Source organism: Pelobates fuscus, chromosome 10 (genome assembly GCF_036172605.1).
Source record: "Pelobates fuscus isolate aPelFus1 chromosome 10, aPelFus1.pri, whole genome shotgun sequence".
Classification (NCBI taxonomy): domain Eukaryota; kingdom Metazoa; phylum Chordata; class Amphibia; order Anura; family Pelobatidae; genus Pelobates; species Pelobates fuscus.
In genome coordinates, this window is record NC_086326.1 from 80,687,934 (window position 1) to 80,715,620 (window position 27,687).

Here is a 27,687-nt window from a genome sequence, read left to right on the forward strand (position 1 = left end):
CTGGAATCGAGTAAGTGACCGAGGTGTTTTTTTGTTTTGTTTTTAACCCCTTCTGCAACATGGTAGGGGAGCACCATAACGAGCTATAGTGACAGGAAAATAACTTTGGTTTTCTGGCACTATAGTTTCCCGTTACTGAAACACCAGTATGAAAACTTTCAAGAAGTTACAAAGTTTTGTGAGAAGTTACTTTTATTTGTTAATCATAAAATAATCTTAACCCCTTAAGGACACATGACGTGTGTGACACGTCATGATTCCCTTTTATTCCAGAAGTTTGGTCCTTAAGGGGTTAAAGGGTTACTCTAGCGGTGTAGATACTTTTTTACGCCCGCTTTGACGTCACAGCTGCCCCTGTGAGGTCCAGTCAGTACAAACTTGCTCAGAGCGCATTTGCTTGTGGGCAAGGAGGAGATAATAAAAAAAAAAAAAAAAAGATACCCTCTAACAAACAAAGTTAAGGGTTTAGGGAGGTGGGGACAGCAAGGGGCACTTAAATGAAAGAAGGAAAGGAATTGAAGGGAGATGCACGCTACGACTTGCAGGCGCAGCTCGAAAGGGAGAAGCTTTTTACATTTGTTTCCAGCATGCTGTTACTTAATTTTAGCATGGAATTTATATAAGGCAGACCGGAACTGAGCGGAAAGCCTAAACGCTGCACTTGGTGTCCTACACTTTTCTGTCCTTCACTAAAATTCCAACTCAGTCAGAAAATACAGAGACAAAGTAGGGACTACTCTGACTCTGTATTAATACTACGCCTGACAAACCTTGACACTCGGCAGAGCTGCCATCATCAAGCAATGCTATTTCTCCCAACCATCACCAGAGACTGATGTAGGCAAAACAGCTCTCTCTATTAAGGGTCTCCATAGACATGAGAGTACAGCGCCAATGTCAGTTCTTGGCAGCAGGAGCATTATGAGCTGAAATGGAGTCTTCTATTTGATTCCGGTACTTTCAAAAACCCCATAAAACCTGGACATGGGAGGTACTCGTGAGACATCACTGAACACAAATGTGTGTTTTATTGCAGCAAAAGCGAACAGTATTATGACATTAACAGTGAAAATGCCGCGCATAAGTAAGAAAATAAAATTCCTTTATTTCTCACACTTTTTTTTATATTTTATTCATATAAAATTTTCATATTTAAATATTATTCTGAATTGAAAGCTCTATTTCTCCTGAATAAAATGATATATAATAAGGTGCGCTTAATATGAAAGAGTTGAATTATGGGTGAACAGACCCATCGCTCAAATTCTTGCGTTTGTTTTGATCAGAATGTGTACAATTGACTCCGTCCTTAACCCCTTAAGGACACATGACATGTGTGACATGGCATGTGTGACATGTCATGATTCCCTTTTATTCCAGAAGTTTTATCCTTAAGGGGTTAAGGGTTTAAGTCTTGGTTATGGTTGTGGGGAGTGAGTTACTGGACAGAATTTCATTAAATTTGCGTTTTTGTTTTTTTAACACGTTATGTCTTCTGTGATAAATAACTGGATCTGTAAGACTTTATTTAATTTATGTAAGTTTTTTTTATTTTTTATTTTTTTTAAAGTTCTACTTCTGTCCTTAATTTCTTAAAATACCTATGCACAGCTTTCCTGTTTATTTAAAACTACCGTTTGACCTCTCAGATCTTATCTCTAAGGATAGACTGTGCTGATTTGAGGCCGGTTAAAGAGCACTGACGACACACAGTCTATGGAGTCCTGTTAATATCTTACACTTTTTGCAATTCTTTTATTTATTTTATTTTCCCACTACTCTCTCAAAAGGTTATGGGAGTTCTATAGAAGAAGGGATGTCTAGACTAAACCAAACATCTTATTTATAAATCAGACTGGCTTCCTAGAGTCTAGTGTGTATATATAGACCTGTAGCCCCCAAAATATGGGTTTGGTTGCTATTTTTCATCATTATATGATTAAAAAAAAAAAAAAAATCGAAGTACGAAAATTGCCTTTATACAGGACTAATATATGTGGTTATAATAATGTGTGTAATTGAAGAGAAATATAACATTTGCAATACTTTCTGGAACTTTATATCATTCAATACATGAACTAGACAGGACAAATAGGCTGTCTTTCTGTTATTACTTTCTAGATCAACCTGTACAGGAATATAATAAAGCAAATTCATTAGCAGTAATTAAAATATAGGAATTGGTAAATATTTGCCGAATCCGATCCACGGGTAGTGATGCTCTCTCAGTGGTTGGGACCTACGGTATTAGCAGTCATGAAACAAGATAACATAAGACTGCATAAAAAAAGCCTTTTGTAATCGTTCCACAATTCTCGGGTGCTATTATATCATACTGCTATGGTTGACTAGCTTGTATATGGCCTGAACGCATCTACTTGCATGCATGATGGTCTTAAATAAATACAGTGTGTGTATCTTACTCCCAAGGTGGTGATAACACTATAAATAAGGCAGGTGAGATACGTAGCAGTACATCTATAAACGTAATTATTAGTAACTAAGAACTAACTTTGCTTGTGATTTTGAGTGAGACACAAGATGGCAGCCAACGTAGCAGTGAATGCACATGTTCTGCTGATGTTCACCTATGCAGGAATGTATCTATATAGCACTTTATTGTTCAACACATCTGCCTGGTGTTCTGGTACTTTTTTTTTTTTTTTTGCATATTACTGATCTTTTACACATGCAATATTTTGTTGTTGGACCTTGAATGCAAAATTCATATACCCTAACCTAGAGTAAGAATACCATATACTTGTATTTTTATTTTTTTTATAATTTTATATATTTTATATATTTTCCCCTTGATGTTTGCTTCTAAAATGTTGTAACATTAATATATCCGATGTATTTTAGCCTGCTCTGCCAAATTCCAGCCTGCCTTTGCTGTCCAGTGTTTTAAAGGAACAGTAACAATAAAAACAATAAATACATTTAAAAACCCACATTCACTTTTGACTCCTCCATTAAGGACACTTGTATAGCAGTTGACAAAGTATTTCAAGTTATGTTGGTACTTGAGCATGCTGACTTCTCTGCCAGCTGGGTGTGGTGGGGTGGGGTGGGGGAACACTTGTTAAGAAATTATTCCATGTTCTTTTGTATAGTGAAGGATGTAATGCACAATTTTTATTTCCCAGTGAGATGCAATAGACTTTACTTCCCTTTTAATGCATTGCTTAAAAAAAAAAAAAGAGGGGAGGGGGGGGGGGGGGGAGAAATGTGTGCATATTGCATCATTGGATAACTTTTTTTTTTTTTTTAAACTTATTTTGGGGGGGGGTAAATAAACGTTTAATATGTTGTTTTACTACTGTGTAACCGTTTATTTTGAGAGAAGCTTTCATTTGACATTTTGTATGAACGTCCATTGTTTTGGTACACTGTTCCCTCTCAATAATTTCATTTTGTACCCTTGCACGTCCACAGTATTTTTTTTTTTTTTGTTTTGTTTTGTTTTGTTTAAAATTTCAGTTTTGGATAAAACTAAAACATTTGAATGAGAGAGTTGTTTCCAAGTGATCCGTGTCCCTATGCACACTCAAGTGGTCAACTACTTTTCCTCTCCAACCACCAGTGCATGTTTGCTGAATTACTTACAGGGAGTATTGGCACCTTCAAAGTCTAAGCATCACATGCTGTAGTAGTAGTTATGGTGCTATCCCCTGTTCTGAGTTAAAAGATTTTTAAGCAGTTTGACCAAAACTGGGGGCTCTTGAGGCTCTCATGGCCCATCTTCATGCTCATAAATGGCTTATTTGGAAGTTCTACTTCTCCATTAACAGTATCAATGTCAGCCATATTTGGATTGCATTGATGGGCAAAGTGTGTCATCTGATTTGATATTTATATGTACAGATGCATACATGAAATGTCCATATTAGAAATAGACTAGCTGAATGTTGTGCCATGATGGATGCTTACTTAACAGTTCTTTAACAATTTGACTCAAAACAGAGGTGATGCCCACATACTGAAAGTACCATAATAATTCCAATGGGTAAGCCACCTAAATGATGGTTCTAACACTATACGTCAGGAATACATATTTCTGTTCCTGACCCTATAGTGTTCCTTTAACTTTAGGTGTGTGGCCAGGGGTGTGGATATTCTGAGACATTTTGGGTAACCTACTAATAATTTGTGTAACTAAAATATAATTTAGAACAAGAACAATGTATCGCAACTACACAGACGGATTTTTTAAAATACATTTTATTATAGTTTTGATCTCCCTGCAGTCTCACTGCTCTGACACACATAATCTATATGCCCAAACTGTTTCATTAAGCTAAATTTGTTTTGGTGCCTGTAGTGTCCCTTTAAAAACGCATTACTGTGGGTATTATTGCTGTGGAGCTCTGTTAAGCATTCAGACTCTGCAACTATATGGAGATCCTAGAAAATAGACATTAGGATAAAAAGACAGGCAGGGGAATTTGTGCTCAAAATATGGACACTTGGGTGGTATGACTGTGTGTGGAGGTAAAGGAAAATCTAAAAAAAAAAAAAAAAAAAATCTTCTTGAAACTTTAAAAAAAAAACCTGTAAATGCATTTCGAAAAACCATAATGGGAATAAAAGGACTTAAGTGTGGTCTAATATGTTTCTTTTTATTTGTTTTATTGCAGGTACGCCATGGCGTTATCAAACAACCATATATGTCCTGTATCAAACTGGTAAGAATTGAGAATTTATTTTATTTATTATTTTTTTAACAAGTTTTTTTTTAAATAAACCATTTTAAAAGAAAACAGTACATAACATGTATATTGACAATATATCCCATGCAGGCATTTAAAGAATAGAATTTAATACAAGAGTTACTATCCATGGAATATTATGCAGCTGTAGGGAGCACACGTGAATCCACGATGGTCAATACTGAAGCTGTAGGCCAGTGATAGATAACCATGGCACTGGGCTGTTGGCCATTCCAATTATGCTGTTCAACCAACCTCATGAGAAATAATGTTCTCAAGTATTATACTTCATCAGATTAGTCAATACTCCTCTGGATGCTCCAGTGAATAAGATATATTTTGTGAGTGATCTAGTTATAGCTTCAGGATCAAGAATAAGTGTCTTGACGATGGTGTGGGAGTGTTGTGCTAATCCACTCCTGTTGCTCTTCATTAAGGGCTTGGTAATTTTTATTTTAACTTTTATAACTTTAAAAAAAAAAAATACACACTTTTCATGAATAAAGCACTTTAGCAGGTGGAATTGCTTTATGTTTTTAGAGTGTGCCTTCAGCGTGTGTGACTAGTTCACAATTTTCTCTGCACTTTTTTATTAATGAATTTAGTAATTTTTCTAATAAAATAGTCCTGATGTTGAAAGAGGGTACGCATGCAGCTTTGTTTAAATTCTAGGAGTACAGTTACAGCATGCTGAATGGTAAGATAATTAGTCACGCTTGTAAAATTGAAGTCATTGATAAATGTTGTGTGTTTTGTTTTGGTTTTTTAATATTACAAAAATGACGCAAGTCCATGAAGTGGATTAGTAGCTAATCTGTTTAGCACTACTTTAAGTCCCTTATCCATCGTAAACCTGATCTAATCAAATTTCAAATCCAGCATGTAAATAAACTTTTGTTTTATTTTGTACCATCAACGTGCCGACGGAAGCGCTGTCGCTAGGCCTGCCATCTTCTGATTTGATATTTTCTGCAATTCTTGGCAGTCTTGTTTGAGCTTTGTAGGCATTATCTTTTGAATTCCTGCACAAGCTTGTTTCTAGGCCAATGGCATCAATTCCCTGTTGCATAGGAGTAAAAATAAGATTGTCTACTAAGCTAATTATTTTTACTCTGGTTCCGTAACTGTGGGAGTTGTGTCCCAACTTTCCATGTGCTATACATGTTCTGTAGCGGAAAAACAACACTGGAAATGTATTTGCCTGAAGATATTTAGTTGTGACTTTTTTGCAAATTGCAAGATAGTTTATTTATTTTTTGGTCCTTGCCATCTTGACTTTGTACCCAATTGCAGAATTCCAGGAATACTGTTAATAAGTGATCACTTCAAGTTTTATTCCAATCTTCATTATACTAAAAACTGTATAATATAGTCATCCATCAAGCCTCTGATTTATCATTTCAGATTACACTTATTCACAGAGAGGTCCAGATGGCTAATGAAGAGTGTGTCGTCACCTCTTTTAAACTGAAATGGTGAAAAAGTGCATATTTCAATAAAAAAAATTGCACTTTTACAATGAAACCTTGTTAAACACCCAGGCTACCAATCAGACAACCAGTCTTGTTACTTCCTGGTTGTTTAGCTCAGTGGAACTAAACTCAAGAAGCAGACAACTGCTCAGGCACTTCTCTTGAGCTGAATTGGGAATTTGAAATTGCACAGGCACAAAAAGTCAGGGCTGAGTTAGGGGAGGACGTGCAAAGCCTGCAGACAAGATATCTTCAGCGTTTGCAAGCTTTTTTTTTTTTTTTAGATGCACCACAATACAAATAATGCAAAATTAAATACATATTTCCAACATGGTTTTTATTATTATTATTATTTTTTTACTTAAGCAATGGAGTATTGATACTAATGCAACATGCATACACCTTGGCACTGAAAGATCCACATCAAGCAGTATCTTTATCCTATATTTCATGGCTTATGCATTTATGGATGGAATAACGTTTAAATTTTCTATAGACTAGTAGCACTACAAAAAATTTGCAATTATTAGGAGTTGTGGATTCTTAGTTGCCTTAACCCCTTAAGGACCAAACTTCTGGAATAAAATGGAATCATGACATGCCACACATGTCATGTGTCCTTAAGGGGTTAAAGGACCACTATAGTCACCCAGACCACTTCAGCTCAATGAAGTGGTGTGGGTGCCAGGTCCCCCAGGTTTTAACCCTTCAGATGTAAACATAGCAGCGGCTTTCCTGACAGCTGCTAGAGGCGCTTCTGAGAAGCTGGATGTGAAAATCTCATTCAGCGTGCAGAACGTCCATAGGAAAACATTGAGAAATGCTTTCTTATGCACTGTTTGAATGCACGCGGCTCTTGCCGCGCAGTCACTTTCCGCTCCACTCTAGAGCCGACGTTGGAGTGGGAGGAGAGATCACCGGCACGAGGGAGCCCGGCGCTGGATTAAAGTAAGTAACTTTAGGGGTTTTAACCCCTTCAGCGCCAAGGGAGGGGGCCCTGAGAGTGGGGGGGACCTAATGGTTGTATAGTGTCAGGAAAACGAGTTTGTTTTCCTGACACTATATAGTGATCCTTTAAAGGACCACTCTAGTGCCAGGAAAACATACTCGTTTTCCTGGCACTAGAGTGCCCTGAGGGTGCCCCCACCCTCAGGGACCCTCTCCCGCCCGGCTCTGGAAAGGGGAAAGTGTTTAAAACTTACCTTTTTCCAGCGGTGGGCAGAGAGCTCTCCTCCTCCGATCCTCCTTCTCCTCCCCGTCGGCTGAATGCGCACGCGCGGCAAGAGCTGCGCGCGCATTCAGCCGGTCGCATAGGAAAGCATTTACAATGCTTTCCTATGGACGCTTGCGTGCTCTCACTGTGATTTCCACAGTGAGAATCACGCAAGCGCCTCTAGCGGCTGTCAATGAGACAGCTACTAGAGGAAATAGGGGAAGGCTTAACCCATTCACAAACATAGCAGTTTCTCTGAAACTGCTATGTTTATGAAAAAATGGGTTAACCCTGGAAGGACATGGCACCCAGACCACTTCATTAAGCTGAAGTGGTCTGGGTGCCTAGAGTGGTCCTTTAATGGAATTCAAATTAAATGTTCCCACTAAAGGGTCAGTGTCCAGATTCACAGATAAAGAGCAATGAATGTTTAGTATGATAAAAGGAAGGCTCATCTGTATGAGCCTTTCAAACATTTTGTACATTCTTCTTATTGAATCCATGTGGCAATGGTACAACGCAACTTTTTACATAAGTAAAACATGTGACATGTGGCAATGGTACAACGCAACTTTTTACATAAGTAAAACATGTGACATAGGAAACAAATAAACCATAGAAATTTAGGGTGGGAAATCTTAATACCCCTCGGGGGATAAAAATACTACGTAACTGAAAAGAGAGCCTCATTTCATGAATTGGTAGGGAACTGCTAGGGAATCGTAAATTATAGACCAAAATAGGCAGGCTGGAAGTATGGATGATGGGGAGAAATTTTTAGTTATCTTTTATTTATTTTATTCTTCTTCTTTATTTTTATTTTTTTAGCCTAAAATCTGACCAGCTCTGCCTGTGTTAAGACACTGCTATTTCATCTTATGTTTGTGATGTGTAGTTCCTGAGAGATCAGCCTGCCCCTGTACTGCAATAATGTTTACATTTATAAATTGAATACATTTCTCAAAAATGGGAGAATTGGCAACTCTTCTGAAGATTTAGCATTTGATTTGCCTAAAGAAAGATCAGAACCAGGGAAAGAACCAGTCATCAATTTTAAACATAATTATCTACTTTTTTTTGGTTTTTTTTCCCTACCATTTTTTTTGCCTTGGTATGAAATCCATTCTGCTGATAGCATGCATTTTGTGTTATGTTCTCTTTGTCCTACTTCATTAGTGTTTTGAATTGATACAAGGAAATATTCTTGGAGGAACTCCTGAAGCAATTGAAGCCAAGTGACAATAACTGCTCTGTCCACTATAGTCATATGGACAATATTTCTTCACCAAACTTTTTTTCAGAGGAAAAGCTATACTTTCATTCACTGGTATGAGTTAAATCAAATTAAAAAAAATTCGCTATATCGCTTATTTTTTTTTAAAATTAGTTTTATGTCGCACGTATTTCTCTTCTCAAGACACGGTTTGCTCTACGAGACGTCACAAGAGGTTTTTGGTCTTCATAACCTTCCTATTTTTACCATAGTGAGTGGGGAACTATTGTACTAACTCTCGTATAACTTGTTTGCATGTATTCCTTGCACATAGCCTGCTACTGAACTAATTCTACTGTGTTAAGTTCCCTGTAATCCTACATTTCAACATAGTTATCCCTCCTGATGTGAGGTCGCCCCAATTTAATGATTGAGAGCTGAGAGGTCAGGAGTGCAGACACTAAAGAATGATGGATGAATAACTCAAGTTTTTCCTTAAAATCACACCAGATAGAAAGAAAACTGGTATAGATGGTCTGCAAAGAAGAAATCTGAGTTTTTTTTTTGTGTTCTGACACCAGAAAAAGAAAGTCTCCGTTTTAGAGACGGGCTCTTTTCCCTTCCGTATTGCACCCAGCAGAGAACAGTACATTCCTTATATGACTGTGCACAGCTAGCTTGAAGTTCTCTTATCTTGTACTATTTCTGTGAAGTGCCAATCCTTCAGAATAAAAAGGTTTGTTATATCTCCTGTTCTTTCCGCTTTTGATAATGTAGATGTTTCTCCAAGTTTAGGATGCACAATAGCCATGTATGAAGGAGCTGACATGGAGACTGCAAGCTAGCAATCATTTATTGTCACTTCTTCATAAAGTAGTGCTGACTTGCTTGCTAGAACCCAACGCGTATTTAACTTGTACAGCTGAATAAATCAATAATTCTTCTCACCTGCATTTCAGATTTAGAAGTTTGTGTGTGCGTGCGTGCGTGCGTGCGCGCACGCAGCGATCCACGGAGCAGTCTTATAGCTGCAGCCATTCATATATATTGCCGCAGTTATCTGCCACTCTGGACAAGAAATTGGGGACCGAGTACACACTATTGAAAAAGAATGGGTTAATGTAAAAAAACCTCTCCCTAATTTACAAATATTCTGTGTTTTGGGGAATATGAGTTTTTGGTTGTTCACATCTACAAACTCCAAGCTGTTTTATTCTCAACACAACAATGAACAAATTAACAGGTGAGTCATGGATCAGCCAAAGTTAGTGTCTCACTATTGGGTTAACATTCTTCTATAGGTTAATATATTGAGGCACTAAAACGGAATGTTGACATTATTTATAAATGCGTTTAATGTACTATTTATTCATTCATGTCGGAGCCAGGAGCAATCGTAGCTTGAATCTCGAAAAAGCAGGTCGCTGCTAGCTTTAATTCTGTTTGCCATGTAGAAAAGGTGGGAAAGGTCTATACCAGGGGATTTACCATTTGGAGAACGCAAACGAAATACACTCCTTTGTCTGTTATAACAATGGTTTTGGAGTTTGTTTTTCTTCCTTTTTTTATTTTTTTAACAGCTGCTGGGTCTTCAAATTCACCTGAGCCAACATGGTGAGCCCACCAGAGCAGAGCTCAGTGTTTTCCATTCATCGCAGTCCAGAACTTTGTGCTGTAAGCTACACATAGCAGTAGGTTCGTGCAAGAGAAGAAAGTAGAATCCCGTTTGCTTTATCTGCTTTGATAGTGTTTGCAGCATCTGTTTTCACAGCTCAGCGACCATCTGAATATAAAAGAAAAGCGTACATTTAGTGTAGTTCTTTTAAATGGTATTGGTATTAAAAACGAAGTACACTTTTAAAAGCTCTTATAACTTAAAGTGCATAAACGGGATTCAAGCGACGCTGTCACCGTCTGTGGTCTTTGCAAAAATTCCCTGACGGTGACTTTCGCTTGCAGTGTGGAGGCCGAGGGTTGCAGGGGAAAGTGAGTTATACATCCCTGAACCAGTCCGTCACGGCTGCCATTTTTATATATTTTTTCTGCCAGTCCTCTTCAGCTGCCAGGAGTCGTCAAAAGCCGTGTACGCACTCATGCGCGATACTTCAACAGCAAGGTCTAGGGAGGATTCAGCGAGACTGCAGGAGTCTCCATAGACTGAGACTATTTACCATCAGCTGAGAGGAAAAAGACATAGGAGAAATACAAAATAGTAATACTTCCTACTTTGTCTCAGTAAATCTTTTGACTGGGCAAGAATATCTGTGAAATTCCAACAGAGCCAATGTGAGTATTTCATAAAGATCTTGATGAAACACTTATTTTAGATGGAGTCACGGTTGGTGCAACTTCTCCTTTCCAATCCATCTCCATGTGTGCGAGGTCTTCAGGAAGAAGTCACGAATGATGAAATGCATTGAGAAAGTCTTCCTCCCAGTGCACTTAGTCATTGTGTGCATACTAGAATTGCCGATGCCATTTAGAATTCATGTTCTTAATAACTTCGTATCCTCTTAGGTTTGTGGCAGAGATTTCAGTGCATTAACCAACATTTATTCAAAATGATATCCAAAATGTGAAATGTACACTAGTTCATGAATGTATATCGGCTGTAGAGCTTGTAAATACATTTTTAAAAATATAGAGGTAAATGCATAGCTTGAAAGTTTCTGGATTCATATCCTTTTTCTTTTCTAATTACACACAAAATGGTGAGGTTGGTAGTAAAATGATTGGGTCTCCTAGACCAGTAGTCCCCAACCCAGTCATGATGGACCACCAACAGTCCAGGTTTTGTCAGTATCTCCATTTGAATAAAAAAGTAATTGCATAAATGGTGGACTGTTGGTGTTTCTCAACCCTTTAAGGTGAAGTACATCTCTTAAAAAATGGTTCCTAACTACCCCTGCTTTGAGAAAATACTTTCTGTTTATTTAAATTCCAAATGAAGCTTGTAATATTTTAGTAAATCCCTGATTAAAGGTAGTAAAGTATATATTTAAAATAAAAATGACAATGTGAAGAGACTGCAAGCTAGCAATGTATTATTGTCACTTCTTCATAAGATAGTGCTGACTTGTGCAGTCCTTTAAAAATAAATAAATATACAAAAATCTTCCCTGAAAACGCATCTCTTTTGAAAAACTTAACATCTTCTTGTGTAATTTCTCCAATAACGGTTCTCCTGTCCTCTACACATGACATATATGCTTGTCACTTGCTGTCTTTAACCACTCTACGATTCCTCTACACACCACTTCAGCAAGCCTAACTGAACAGACTTACGTTGTTCTTCCACTACTGTTACTTTATTTTTAAAATTTTAAATTAGAGGGGCAAAGGTTTAACAATATCAGGAAGGATTACTTTACCGAGAAGGTAGTGGATGCATGGAATAGCCTTCCAGCTGAAGTGGTAGAGGTTAACACACTAAAGGAGTTTAAGAATACGTGGTATAGGCATAAGGCTATTCTAACTACACTGCACAAAAAAAATAAAGGGAACACTTAAACAACACAATGTAACTCCAAGTCAATCACACTTCTGTGAAATCAAACTGTCCACTTAGGAAGCAACACTGAGTGACAATCAATTTCACATGCTGTTGTGCAAATGGGATAGACAACAGGTGGAAATTATAGGCAATTAGCAAGACACCTCCAATAAAGGAGTGGTTCTGCAGGTGGCGACCACAGACCACTTCTCAGTTCCTATGCTTCCTGGCTGATGTTTTGGTCACTTTTGAATGCTGGTGGTGCTTTCACTCTAGTGGTAGCATGAGACGGAGTCTACAACACAAGTGGCTCAGGTAGTGCAGCTCATCCAGGATGGCACATCAATGTGAGCTGTGGCAAGAAGGTTTGCTGTGTCTGTCAGCTTAGTGTCCAGAGCATGGAGATGCTACCAGGAGACAGGCCAGTACATCAGGAGACGTGGAGGAGGCCGTAGGAGGGCAACAACCCAGCAGCAGGACCGCTACCTCCGCCTTTGTGCAAGGAGGAACACGAGGAGCACTGCCAGAGCCCTGCAAAATGACCTCCAGCAGGCCACAAATGTGCATGTGTCTGCTCAGATGGTCAGAAACGGACTCTATGAGGGCCCGACGTCCACAGGTGGGGGTTGTGCTTACAGCCCAACACCGTGCAGGACGTTTGGCATTTGCCAGAGAACACCAAGATTGGAAAATTCGCCACTGGCGCCCTGTGCTCTTCACAGATGAAAGCAGGTTCACACTGAGCACATGTGACAGTCTGGAGACGCCGTGGAGAACGTTCTGCTGCCTGCAACATCATCCAGCATGACCGGTTTGGCAGTGGGTCAGTAATGGTGTGGGGTGGCATTTCTTTGGGTGGCGCACAGCGCTCCATGTGCTCGCCAGAGTTAGCCTGACTGCCATTAGGTACTGAGATGAGATCCTCAGAACCCTTGTGAGACCATATGCTGGTGCGGTTGGCCCTGGGTCCTAATGCAAGACAATGCTAGACCTCATGTGGCTGGAGTGTGTACGCAGTTCCTGCAAGACGAAGACATTGACGCTATGGACTGGCCCGCCCGTTTCCCAGACCTGAATCCAATTGAGCACATCTGGGCCATCATGTCTTGCTCCATCCACCAATGTCACGTTGCACCACAGACTGAGTTGGCAGATGCTTTAGTCCAGGTCTGGGAGGAGATCCCTCAGGAGACCATCCGCAACCTCATCAGGAGCATGCATAGGCATTGTAGGGAGGTCATACAGGCACGTGGAGGGCACACACACTACCGAGCCTCATTTTGACTTGTTTTAAGGACACTACATTATTATTATTATTATTATTATTATTATTATTTTATTATTTATATAGCGCCAACAAATTCTGTAGCGCTGTACAATGGGTGGACTAACAGACACATAATTGAGATCAGACCACTGGACGTACAGGAACAGAGGGGGTTGAGGGCCCTGCTCGATGAGCTTACATGCTAGAGGGAGTGGGGTATAGTGACACAATGGGTTAAAGTTGGATCAGCCTGTAGTTTGTTTTTCTACTTTAATTTTGAGTGTGACTCCAAATCCAGACCTCCCATGGGTTGAAAAATTTGATTTCCATTTTTTAATTTTTGTGTGATTTTGTTGTCAGCACATTCAACTATGTAAAGAACAAAGTATTTCAGAAGAATATTTAATTCATTCAGATCTAGGTGTTATTTTTGTGTTCTCTTTATTTTTTTTGAGCAGTGTATAATAAGGCCAGGGACTAATGAAAGTTTTTAGAAAATTGGGCAGACTAGATGGGCCAAATGGTTCTGATCTGTTGTCACATTCTATGTTTCTATGTTTATCCCTATTCCATTCTAGATTTATTTTACTGGACTGTAAAAAAAAAAAAAAAAAAAAAAAAAAAAAAAACGGTCAAGAAAGTTGCAGTTCCATTTGAAGATCGTTCTACAGTTGAAAGTTCATATCCCAAGAAGTAATGTGTGTCCTGGTATTGTAGGAAATATACAAAGAATAGTGGTTCCTGTAAAGTCTTCTCCTATGGGAGCAATCGACCAAACAAATCTACAGCAGTAAGCAGATCATTACAGTAATTTTGCTACATATCATAGCTATTGATCTTCTAAATGGGTCACTCCTTCATTCATGAGTTAGTTTAACATCGTGCATCCAGTGCAAGTAATGGATTAATTGCTGCAATCCCGGCCATGTTTCTATTCCAGCTAACAGATATCTGTGCTTTCCAAAGATCTGCTTTGCTCTCCCCTCCAACACTAACCAATTTATACAGCTAATCCACCAAGAGCAGACTTGCTGTAGGTCATGAAGCCAAATTGTTTACGTTCTTGATAATGCTTTTTTCCGTGGAATTCTTGAGTCAGACACAGACCTTGTGTCTGCAGTTAACAAGGATTAATATAAAATGTACATCGGGCTGAATATTAACCATTTTGTTGCTGTGCTTCCGAGTAGAGCGGTTTGGCAGACTGATGTTTGTTGGAACTCCGTATTCAGATTTAAACTAATGACCTATTTCGTAACCATGAAACTTTATTTAAAAAAAAAATAAAAAATAAAAATGCTGATTTCAACATCTGCAAAATGACAGTGACATCAGTATTTCAGCACAAACCAAATCTTAGTTCCTATTTTCTAGAATTCTTTAGCAGAGTCTATGCAATACATATGGGTATGATGTTTGATCAGTAGCCATGTGTAAACAATTAATCTCCCATGATGAGTCACAAAGAACTTTTTTCTTCCCTTTTGCAATAAACATGTTTTCTTTTGCACATGTTAATTGAAAAATAGCTTGGCTTATCATCCCAATATCTTACACCCCCAACTTATATTAGTGTTCACATTGGCTTACTATAATAATTGGGGTTTGGCTTGAAATCCTAATGTTTACTTAAATCTCTTCATAAAACCTCTATGCTTCTCCTCTCATAAATGTGTCCCAATCCCGGCTTGTCTGTTCTACGGAAGACATGGACCTGTGTCATTTGTGTACCTCTGACTAGAACATTAAACTCATTTAAGGCTGCAACATTCGATAGAACTTCATTCTCTGGACTCCCATAAAGTCTACATTAACAAAAATCACTAAAAAATAATTTCTTTTAACAAATACATTGATAATATTCTTATATAGCTACATTTTCCACAACGCTGTAGAATAGAAACATTAACTAACCATAGGGATTTGATACTGTGCAGTATATAATTAGACAAACTGGTACAAAGCCAACACAGGGGGCGTGACTTGGAGAGAACAGAGAGTGGTCGCATACTCAGGGAGCTCCAGCAATATCTCGACTTAAAACTGCCTGAAACTCAGCAACCCTACCTTGCCATACTCCCTGATATCAGGGGAGATTATGGGGAAGCGCTCCATAAAGATTAAAACGCTGTCTGGTGATAGAGATCTGAGCACCGGGGAACTCTTCACCACACGGCCTAAATCCAAGATGGCGCTGCTGCCCGACATTTCCTGCTCCTCTTTCTCCTCCGAGGACTTAATGGATGCCCCTGACCCTTTACCGGAGGCAATAGAGCCGGCACCTAACATGCAGACGGAGGATCGTGGCTCACCGGCAACTAAAGGCGACATTATGGACCTCATGGTCAATATCAGAGCCTTCTTCCGTGCAGATCTGGCGGTGGTCCAGGAAGAGGTGTCAGCTGTTACAGACAGGGTCAAGGTGACGGAGGAAAACATATCCATCCTCTCTCAGCACCAAGCTGACTCAACTGAGCAGATCCAGCATTTACAGACCTCCCACACGGCCATGCATGCACGGATAGACACACTGGACGATGCCCGCCGGTGTAATAATCTAAAGGTTAGGGGCATAGCGGAATCCGTTGTGGATGTGTCATGACTTCTATAATATCCAACACGCCAAACTATTTAACGTGGCCGGGTTAATACATTGAAAGATAGAGAATAGTCGAGGGAAAGCCGAGGTCAAGGGAGCCAGAAATACACAAGGTCGATTAGAAAGCCAAGTCAGGGAAACCAGAAATTAGAATAGCCAAAGTCAAATACCAGGAATATCAAATACAAGAACAAGAAAAAGCACTCTCGGATGCCAGGAACGGAAACCACGACAGGGCAATGAACTAAGGTATTCTGGGGCTTAAATATTGTGACTGTGATTGGTCAGAGCTTGGCCTCTGACCCCAGAACGTGCGTGTGCGTCGTGTGATTTTTGGAGGCGGGGCTACGAATGGCTGCGACCTCGCGGTCGCCCCTATCTTGGCTCCTGACTTACTGCTGGACGAGTAATTTCTTTAACCTGTCTGTGTGGTCGCACCGAGCGGTGCCGGGAGCCGTGACATGTTGGTGAATTACCACACTTCTTCAGACACCCCTTCTCTGCGTTCAAATCGAACACCCCACTTGAGTTTGAGGGCATGCAACTCTCCTTTCTACAGGACCTATGTAGGGCTACATTAGAGTGGAGGCGCTCTGTTCAAGGAGTCACGAAAGTGCTCAGGGAGGCAAGAATCACCTACAGATGGGAAGCATCCCATTCTTTAATCACCACCAAAGACGGAACTACACACCGGTTTACAACATCAGAGGCTTCCCACCTCATTCCTTATGGAGCTGGGCCTCATACAGCTGTCTCGCCTTCTACGCGTACCACCTGGGACGTGCAGAACATCGCCTCCTTCGTACCTCTCCCAAGAGTGGACATGGACTGAAAGGCATGTTCCAGGGGGAATTCCTTTCCTGGGACTAAGTGCAGTTTCCTGGACTCCATGGTCATCTGCAAGTTTTAATTAATTGTCTTCAATAATTGCTTGAATTACATATATCAGTATATGTGCTGGCATTCTCCCTTTTAACTATTTAAGTTTAGTTTATCTTGATTTCTCTAATTTTACTAAATACTGATGTGTATGTCATAATCTGACTCCTGCTACGACTAAAGAGGAACTGGTAAATCTTTTAAGCACGCTCTCTCACTCCCTTCTCTCCCCTCATGGTGCCCTGGGGATATTGGGCACTATACCCATAACTACCGTGGTCACCCACAGTACTACAGCACACTGACTCACCACATTCTGACATGCATTTAGTATTCATGCCCTTAAGGGGTTCCCGTATCTAACCAGGGACGCTTACAGCCCAAATCAGAATGTGATGCCTCACTGGATTCCACTCGTCTTTTAATTCCCCCTACTAAGTCGGGTCAATGACCAATACCAGGCCGCCATCAGAATGTTATTATAGCCCGAGGGGTCCTCAGCATTTTTGTCCTAAGTATTTTTGGGGTAGTTGCACCCTAGTTATATTTGTTTAATGGTTATGAACAGCCTATTATTACTTTGTAGATAAAATTAATATTCTAATGTATTATCACTGGCTCTGACATGTTCTATCCCGACCTCTCTAGTAATGAGCTATTATACCAATGTCATTGTCCATGCCACCACCATTAACTTAAGATGTGCCATATCATCAAGATGCTGTCCAACATTTTTGAAACGCTGTCTTAGGTGCCTGTATATGCTGTTGGGGCATTACATGCTACCTTGTCATGACTTGATGCACACTAAAAATAAAGAATGAAAAAAAATAAAAAAAGTTAAATACATAAGAAAACACAGAGGAAACCATTATATCAAAGCCAACGCAGAACCTGGCCTGTGAGACTAAAATATAGCATGCGTAACCTTTTATACAAAAATGCAGAGTGAGCGAACCTCCGAGCTTAGAATCTACAGCATACTTGGAGCATTATTTATAGCACTTTGACTTCATGATCTGGTAGCCCTAGTAAAGTGAGATCAAATGATGCACTTATAAACACAATACTGGTTGGTCTATATCCAATATTGTACAGTGCTATGGAATTTGCTGGTGCTATAGAAATAATATAATACAAGCAGTAAATGTGACATAGCATGTTTTGTTTAATGTAAAAAAAACTGTTTATTTTTTAAATCTTTTACCATTTATTTATTTTGTTTTAAATATTGTAGAAGGATTTACGGTGAAGTGCTGAAATAGAAATGAGGAAAACCTCTATTGTTGAAGTTCATCAAGCTTTTAACAAATTACATTCAAGAGTGTTTGTGGTTCTGTTTGTTTCCTTTCATTGTCTTCATATTTATTTTACCATTTCCCTGGATACAATACAGACATTATTTAGAATGTGTGTCTAGTTCAGACCCTTTATGGGAATTCTATACATTACACACCGCCATTTGTTTTCACAGCGATAAATATTGCTACAGCTGTCATACATCAGCATCTAAAGTAAATCATGTCTCTAGCGCTCATCTGTTGTGATGGCGTGCAAGTAGTCTTCCAGTGCAAATATGACTTGTTAGAATCTGTATCCAAAAGCTTATGTATGGTCAAGATCTGTGAAGGCTAAGCTTGCATCTCCCATACTTGTGATTTGAGCATTCCATTACTTAGACTGACTGAACCTTAGAAGATGTTTTGTTCCTACCTGTGGGGTGCTTCCTGGTTAAACGATCACTGATGTAGGGAAATTAAGGAACTTGTAGTTAAAAATCACTTGTCCTCTTTTATATCTTATTTTTTTATTTTATTTTTTTAACCTGATACTGTGCTTTGTAATATTTTTTTCAGTTTGCTGCTTTGGATTTTGTTTCTGTATTTGTACAGCCAGTTGTATAGACAGTTTAAAAATTAAACTCCTTTCATGGCCCAGTGCTTATGTGTTAAATATAAGCAGAGTTTTTTTTGGAATGCAAAGAGCAAGCTTCATGTAAATAAAATTAAAGCGGCACTGTCATGCCGAACTTACCTTTCCTCAATCTCTTCCTCTTCTCCCCCTCTCTCGGGATCTGTTCTTCTTTTCTTCCATTCTTCTTTAGTTTTCTTTAAAATCATAAGACAAAGTAGGGACTCTGTCTTATGGAGGATTCCTCCGCTTGACCAGCTCTGACCAGCGGAGGAGCAAAGTGTGCTTCATTTCCGCTGGTCAGAGCAATTTTCCCATGATCCCTAGCTTTCCTCCCAGTTCCCACAATGCTTCCTGTCAGTATTGCCGAAAGTCCTGTCACTTAGACAGAACGCCGGCAAAACTGCCGAATTGCATCCTAACAGAATGAGAAGAGTTTCTCCATGGGTGTTAGGATGCAATTCGGTACTTTGTTCGTATCGGAATTTCATTCTAATGAATGAAACTCCGATCCTATTCATTGCTGTGGCTGCATCTTGCAGCCGCTTAGTAGATAACTCCCTAATTCCCACGGTATCAGGGAGCTATCTACTAAAAGGCTGAAAGACCTGAATTGGTCTTGAAGCCAAATGTACTAATACTAAGTAAAGATTACTTAGTATTAGTAAATAATATGCCCCTACTCGCTATACCGCGAGTAGGGGCATGTCTAGTAAGCAGTGAGCAGCCTGTGGCTGCTCACTGTAAAAAAAACAACAAAAAAACACCTAATAACAACCCCCCCCCCCGCGCGGGGGTTAAAGATGGGGGGGCCTACTGTCCTCCCCCTGGCCCCCACCCCTGCGCGGTGGGTGGGGGCCCTAATAAAATAATAAGGGGGGGGACCTACTGTCCTCCCCCCCTGGCCCCCACCCCTGCGCTGTGGGTGGGGGCCCTAATAAAATAATAGGGGGGGGGGAACCTACTGTCCTCCCCCCCCTGGCCCCCACCCCTGCGCGGTGGGTGGGGGCCCTAATAAAATAATAAGGGGGGGGGGACCTACTGTCCTCCCCCCCTGGCCCCCACCCCTGCGCTGTGGGTGGGGGCCCTAATAAAATAATAAGGGGGGGACCTACTGTCCTCCCCCCCTGGCCCCCACCCCTGCGCTGTGGGTGGGGGCCCTAATAAAATAATAGGGGGGGGGAACCTACTGTCCTCCCCCCCCTGGCCCCCACCCCTGCGCGGTGGGTGGGGGCCCTAATAAAATAATAAGGGGGGGGGGACCTACTGTCCTCCCCCCCTGGCCCCCACCCCTGCGCTGTGGGTGGGGGCCCTAATAAAATAATAGGGGGGGGGGACCTACTGTCCTCCCCCCCTGGCCCCCACCCCTGCGCTGTGGGTGGGGGCCTTAATAAAATAATAAGGGGGGGGACCTACTGTCCTCCCCCCCCTGGCCCCCACCCCTGAGCCCTAAATGACCCCCCCCCCATCAAGGTGACTAGGGGTCCCAAGCCCCTAGTCACCCCCCCACCCAAAACATTCTATCCCCTACCTACCCCCCTCACCCTAAAAATAGTGAGGGGGGAATAAAATAACTAACCTGTAAAAAAAAAAAATTAAACTTACCATTTGACGTCTTCTTTTTTCTAAATTCTTCTTTCTTCAGCCCCCAAAAAAGCCAAATAAAAATCCATCATACCCGTCGCACTTTAAAAAACAAAACAAAAAAAAACCGAGCGCAAAAAAAAATTAATCCATGTTCACCCATGGAGGGCACGCCGCGTACTGAGCTCCGCAGGGCGGATCAAGGCTTATATAGCCTTGCCCCGCCCTGCAATTAGGCTTAGAACACACTGATTGGTTGGTTTAAGCCAATCAGAGTGCTCTGTGTCATTTTACACAGCGTGGGAAAATTCAAAAGAACGTTCCCACGCTGTGTAAAATGACAGATCACTGTGATTGGATGGTTTTCAAGCCATCCAATCACAGTGCTCTGTGTCATTTTACAAGCGTGGGAAAATTCCAAAGAACTTTCCCACGCTTGTAAAATGACACAGAGCACTGTGATAGGATGGATTTCAAGCCATCCAATCACAGTGCTCTGTGTCATTTTACAAGCGTGGGAAAATTCCAAAGAACTTTCCCACGCTTGTAAAATGACACAGAGCACTGTGATAGGATGGATTTCAAGCCATCCAATCACAGTGCTCTGTGTCATTTTACAAGCGTGGGAAAATTCCAAAGAACTTTCCCAAGCTTGTAAAATTACACAGAGCACTGTGATTGGATGGCTTGAAAACCATCCTATCACAGTGCTCTGTGTCATTTTACAAGCGTGGGAAAGTTCTTTGGAATTTTCCCACGCTTGTAAAATGACACAGAGCACTCTGATTGGCTTAAACCAACCAATCAGTGTGTTCTAAGCCTAATTGCAGGGCGGGGCAAGGCTATATAAGCCTTGACCCGCCCTGCGGAGCTCAGTACGCGGCGTGCCCTCCATGGGTGAACATGGATTAATTTTTTTTTTGCGCTCGTTTTTTTTTTTTTTTTTTTTAAAGTGCGACGGGTATGATGGATTTTTATTTGGCCTTTTTGGGGGCTGAAGAAAGAAGAATTTAGAAAAAAGAAGACATCAAATGGTAAGTTTAATTATTTTTTTTACAGGTTAGTTATTTTATTCCCCCCTCACTATTTTTAGGGTGAGGGGGGTAGGTAGGGGTTAGAATGTTTTGGGGTGGGGGGGGGGGTGACTACGGGCTTGGGACCCCTAGTCACCTTGATGGGGGGGGGGGTTCATTAGGGTCCCCCCCCTTACTGTTTTATTAGGGCCCCCACCCACCGCGCAGGGGTGGGGGCCAGGGGGGAGGACAGTAGGTCCCCCCCCATATCTTTATTTAGGGCCCCCACCCACCGCTCAGGGGTGGGGGCCAGGGGGGGAGGACAGTAGGTCCCCCCCCCCCTTATTATTTTATTAGGGCCCCCACCCACCGCGCAGGGGTGGGGTCCGGGGGGGAGGACAGTAGGTCCCCCCCCTTATTGTTTTATTAGGGCCCCCACCCACCGCGCAGGGGTGGGGGCCGGGGGGGGAGGACAGTAGGTCCCCCCCCCTTATTGTTTTATTAGGGCCCCCACCCACCGCGCAGGAGTGGGGGCCGGGGGGAGGACAGTAGGTCCCCCCCCTTATTGTTTTATTAGGGCCCCCACCCACCGCGCAGGGGTGGGGGCCAGGGGGGAGGACAGTAGGTCCCCCCCCCCCTTATTACCATTTATGTTTTTACAGTGAGCAGCCACAGGCTGCTCACTGTTTAGTGGACATGCCCCTACTCGCGGTATAGCGAGTAGGGGCATTGGGGAGATTTTAATCTCCCTTGTGCTATTATGGGGGTCATATTGACCCCCATAGAGTGAGGGGGGGACCTGGGGGGCTTATGAAGTGGTGGGGAGCACAGCTCCCCACCGCTTCTGTCTTTACATATTACAAGGAGGGAGCTGCACGTCGGTAGCTCCCTCCTTGTAATAAACTGATCGAACAAACGAACACTGATACTCAGTGTCAGTTTGTTCGTCTGATTTTTTCTATTCATTCATTCGTCTGTCTGATGAATGAATGAATAGGTGAAATTCCCGTTCGCATGTCCAGGTGTTTCACTGGGCATGTGCGGGAATCTCACAGTCTGTGTAGTGTGGGTAGATGACGTGTCCCATAGGGACTTCACCTACCCACACAAAGATGGCGGCGCCCTGAATAAAGATCGGGGCAGAAGATACAGATTTAAAAATAGGTAATCTGGGGGGCATTTGGGGGTGACTAGGGGGGCAATTGGATGTAGTGGAGGCGGGAGGGCGGTTAAAAAAAAAACGGGATTCGGCATGACAGTGCCGCTTTAAACCAAAAACCCAACAATTTAAATATACTTTACAATTCTTTTTAACAACATTTTGTATTTTCACGACAAAGGTACCGTGATAGATTGTAAACTGGTTGTGTTACAGTTATACTAGAACAAATATAAGAACAGTGATGGCTCCATATAAGGGCCTGTAAGTTTCTTACACAAATGGACACTATAGGCACCCAGACGACTCCAGCTCATTGAAGTGGTCTGGGTGCAGTGTCTCTCTCTATTGTGCTTAGTGCTGCAATGTAAAACAATGCATTTATATAGAAACTGAAATGTTTGCATTGCAGTGCTAACACAACCTCTAGAGAAATGCCTCTGTATTCTGATGCACACCCACTCATCCCTAGCTTCCTAGTACCGCATTATGACCACCTATATGACATGGAAGGGAAATGAGAGGCTTAACCACCGTGAGGCTGTTTCCTAGTAGGCAAGTGACCGTGAGATCGGCCGCTTCTCCGTGTCTCTGCCCTTATTAGGCCTCAGGACTTTCCATTGCCTGCAGGCCGTGACGTTCCTCCACGGCCACCTGCTCGCCTATGTGCTTGAAGACGGGGTCTGTGGATTCAGCACAGTACCCCCAAACAAGGTAGCTTGTTTTTGTTGTCTGAAGGTTGCTGGTTGGGGGTTTATCCCCCGAAAATCGGCAAGGTGTGCAGGAGCTCACGCGGTATACGTCCATTCAGCTTGAGGTCGTGGCTCCGCCCCCCTATGCATCCAACTTTGTGTTTGGGGAAGGCCCTTTTCTATTCCAGCATGACTGGAAATAAGTCAGCTGCCCCAATACTTTTTTGTATGTGTGTGTGTATGTATGCATCATTGGAGTCAGTGATTTTCCTTCATTTAATATGTGGTAATAATGGTAATTATTGAACACTAGTTTTTAGTGTCATTTTAAAACACTAAAAAAAAAAACACTAAAAACCTCTTGTCAATCATTACCACTACATATTAAATGTGGGGGAGGGGTAATCATTGACCCTATATATATATAATTAGTACGGTGAACCTTAGTAAGCTGGTGTTTTGAGGGCTAATGTGGCATTAAGCACAGTAGAGTCCCATCTCACCTTATCAGATCTCTCTCCACTTGTCTCGTGCCTTCTCTAACACACATCTTCAACTGCTCGCTCTCTTCTGGCATCGTCCCTGCTGACCTTAAACATGCCACTGTAGTACCTATACTAAAAAAAACACCCTTCTACCCATCCACCCTCTCTAACTACCGTCCCATATCCCTGCTCCCTTTTTCCTCAAAGCTTTTGGAAAGACTTGTCTTTACCCGTGTGTCTCATTTCCTCAATTCCAACTCTCTCCTTGACCCCCTTCAATCTGGCTTCCGCCCTCTCCACTCTACAGAGACTGCCCTTATCAAAGTTACTAACGACCTAATCACAGCTAAATCCAAAGGCCACTACTCCATACTAATTCTTCTTGACCTCTCAGCGGCCTTTGACACCGTTGATCATGCTCTCCTTCTTCAAACTCTTCAATCGCTTGGTCTCTGTGACTCTGTCCTCTCATGGTTTTCCTCTTATCTCTCCCAACGCTCATTCAGTGTCTCCTTTTCTAACGATACCTCCTCCCCTCACCCTGTCTCGGTTGGAGTCCCCCAAGGCTCCGTCCTTGGTCCCCTTCTATTTACTCTTTATACTGCCTCTCTTGGCAAACTTATTACCTCTTTTGGATTCCACTACCACCTGTACGCTGATGACACCCAGCTATATCTCTCCTCCCCGGACCTCTCCCCTGCCGTCCTGCAACGTGTCACTGCTTGTCTTTCTTCCATCTCTGACTGGATGTCCTCCCGCTTTCTGAAACTCAATCTCTCAAAAACTGAGCTCCTTGTCTTTCCTCCTCCTAATACTGATCCTCCTCTTTCGCTCTCCCTTCAAGTTTGTGGTACCAACATCAGTCCATCCTTGCAAGCGCGATGTCTTGGCGTCATACTTGACTCTCTGGTCTCACCTTTGAGCCTCACATCCAGCATGTTGCCAAATCCTGTAGATTCCATCTTAAAAACATAGCCCGCATCCGCCCCTTTCTTGCACCAGATACTACCAAGGAGCTTGTCCATGCTCTAGTAATTTCCCGCATGGATTATTGTAACCCTCTCCTGATTGGTCTTCCCAATAGCCGTACTGCACCCCTACAGTCCGTAATGAACGCTGATGTTAGATTGATTTTCCTCTCTAGTCGTTTCTCTCACACCTCACCCCTCTGCCAGTCCTTACATTGGCTTCCTGTATGCTATAGGAGTCAATTCAAGGTACTAACTCACACCTATAAAGCACTGAACAACTCTAGCCCCTCTTATATCTCCTCACAGATCCATAGGTATGTCCCTTCTCGGTCTCTCCGCTCTGCCCGTGACCACCTCCTGTCCGTTGTCCACACTCGTACGGCCAACTCGCGCTTGCAGGACTTCTCGCGGGCGGCTCCCTTCCTATGGAATAGCCTGCCTACCGCCATCAGACTCTCCCCTAGTCTTGCATCTTTTAAGAAGTGCCTGAAAACCCATCTCTTTAGGAAAGCTTATGGCCTCCAAGACTAACCAATACCTCACATACCTGTCTCTTGCCCTCTCCTAAAGGGCAGCCCACCTTATTTGATTGCAAATTCCTGTCCTAATGTGTTTTACACCCCACCTCCTATAGAATGTAAGCTCGATTGAGCAGGGTCCTCTTCAACCTATTGTTCCTGTAAGTTTATTTGTAATTGTCCTATTTATAGTTAAATCCCCTCTCATAATATTGTAAAGCGCTACGGAATCTGTTGGCGCTATATAAATGGCGATAATAATAATAATAATAATAATAGAGCTGACCTCTTTAAACATGATTTTATACTAGACAAATGTCTCCAATCTAATTATTACGCAAGGCCTCCAGCTCTGCTTCGTATGCAGACGCAAAATACAGCATGTTGTGAAGGTAAGTATACTATCTGCAATATCGGTAACAATGAAGACTGGTTCTAAATATTTGAAAAATGCTGAAATATCAGCTCTAATAAATGGGTAAATGGATAATCTGTCAATCCGTGGCGGGATGTATGCTTTGGCAGCAGTAAAGAGGTTAGCTTGGCACTGGATTACAGATGGATTTGATCGCTTTTAAATGTAAACAAGGTCGTCCGCAATCTCAACCAACTACGGAACAATTCTGACTTTCAAAGCATTGTTTACTTTTAAAGTTGGTGTCTCTTAATCGAAGGCATATATGAGGTAGAAACCCATGCGCCAATTAGTATTCCCTAGGATTTACACTAACCGTCGCATACTAGAAGAAATTTGGGTGACATGGAATGTACTGACACAGCCCGGTTCTTATCCTTGTACCTTACACTAAGCTACTTTAAAAGCTTTAAAGAATTTTAATTCTGCTCAGAAAGCTATATTTGTGTGTTTTGTGACTATTGTGTGCTAGTCACATGTTTTGAATCAATCTTTGCAAGTTAAAATTTGAGTGGAGACTGAGCCTCAAATAGTGTAGAGCTGGATTTTGGAAAAATATCACAGTGATTTTTTTTTTCTGGTTTTGGGTGGGGGGGAGGAGGGGGTGTGCGCTTCTCCTTAAAGGACCACTATAGTGCCAGGAAAACATACTCGTTTTCCTGGCACTAAAGTGCCCTGAGGGTGCCCCCACCCTCAGGGTCCCACTCCCGTGGCGCTGAAGGGGGAGGAAGGGGTTAATCCCTTACCTTTTTTTCCAGCACCGGGCTCCCTCTGTGCTGGGACTCTCCTCCCTCTTCTGACGTCATCGGCTAAATGCGCATGCGCGTCAAGAGCCTTGCGCGCATTCAGCCAGTCTCATAGGAAAGCATTCTCAATGCTTTCCTATGGACGCTGGCGTCTTCTCACTGTGAAAATCAGTGAGAAGCGCAGAAGCGCCTCTAGCAGCTGTCAATGAGACAGCCACTAGAGGCTAGATTAACCCATAGGTAAACATAGCATACTGAGTATCAGGAAGGGTAGGGGTGTTGCTGATTGGCTAGAGCGGTCAGCTGGCACTCTAAGCCAATCAGTAGCTCCCCATTCCTAAAAAAGTTTAAAAAAATTATGAACCGGGAACTAGCGATTGGCTTAGAGCATCAACTGTCAACTCTAGCCAATCAGCGGCACCCATGCCTGACGTCAATCTGCACTTCCTGACACTCCGTTTGAGATGCCGAATACCACTGAGGGACCTGGAGCTGGAGGAAGCCTTTGGGGTTAAACCATTTGAGAGCGGTTTAACCCCTTAAAGGAAAGAGCACCCAGGGGCTTCCTGGCATCATAGCCATTTTCATTTAGATGAAGTTGTTATGGTGACCAGATTGTTCCTTTAATTTGCTTAAAGGAACACTATTGTGTCAGGAATACAAACATGTATTCCTGACACCATAGTTGTGAAAACGCTATTCACCCTGGCTTTATGTGATAATCACTATGCTCCTCCCCTTCATGACACTGTCAAAAAGGGGCCAAGCATAGATGTCATTACAATTATGCCCCCCCTGGAAAAATTCCTGCGGACGCCCATGCCAGGCACCCAGACCTCTTCTTTAAGATGAATTGGTCTGGGTGCCTATAGTGGCCCTTTAACTTTTCTTTTTTGTAAGCCCTATTTTTTGTATAACCTTTTTTGTTTTATCTATGTGACACTATTGTCACTATTGTAAAGTAACCATTTATGTAGTTAGTTGATCATACGTTCCCTGCAATCTGTTTTTCTGCCAGAATGGAGCTCACTATCTCTTTAGATTTTTTTTTTTTTTTTTTTTAAATAAAGCATATGTTGTGTAGGAGGAAAGTGTAATTATATATATATTAAAGGAAAACAGCCCTTCTACATTTCTTTTGAAATACAGTATTACGTTTTTTAGTGAGAATTGAAGAATACAAACTTATCCTGTTGTACGTTTTAGCGTTCTATTTATTTTAATATGTATGATTGATTGCAGTTCTTTTAAAGATGGGCAGCATTGTGATACAGCTAGGCTCTCTGGGATTAATGGGATTTGCACTCCCAAGCATCAGATTATACCACTAATACAGTCTTTCTCCATA

At 41.8% G+C, this 27,687-nt stretch overlaps 1 protein-coding gene across 1 annotated transcript in view; it reads left to right on the forward strand.

The window, feature by feature from the left end:
* Positions 1 to 27,687, forward strand: part of LOC134575588 (transmembrane protein 150A-like) — a 175,582-nt gene that overhangs the window by 35,748 nt on the left and 112,147 nt on the right. The window contains exon 2 of the mRNA XM_063434907.1: positions 4,638 to 4,685. Coding sequence (XP_063290977.1) covers positions 4,638 to 4,685 — 48 coding nt within the window. The remainder of the gene's footprint in view (positions 1 to 4,637; positions 4,686 to 27,687) is intronic.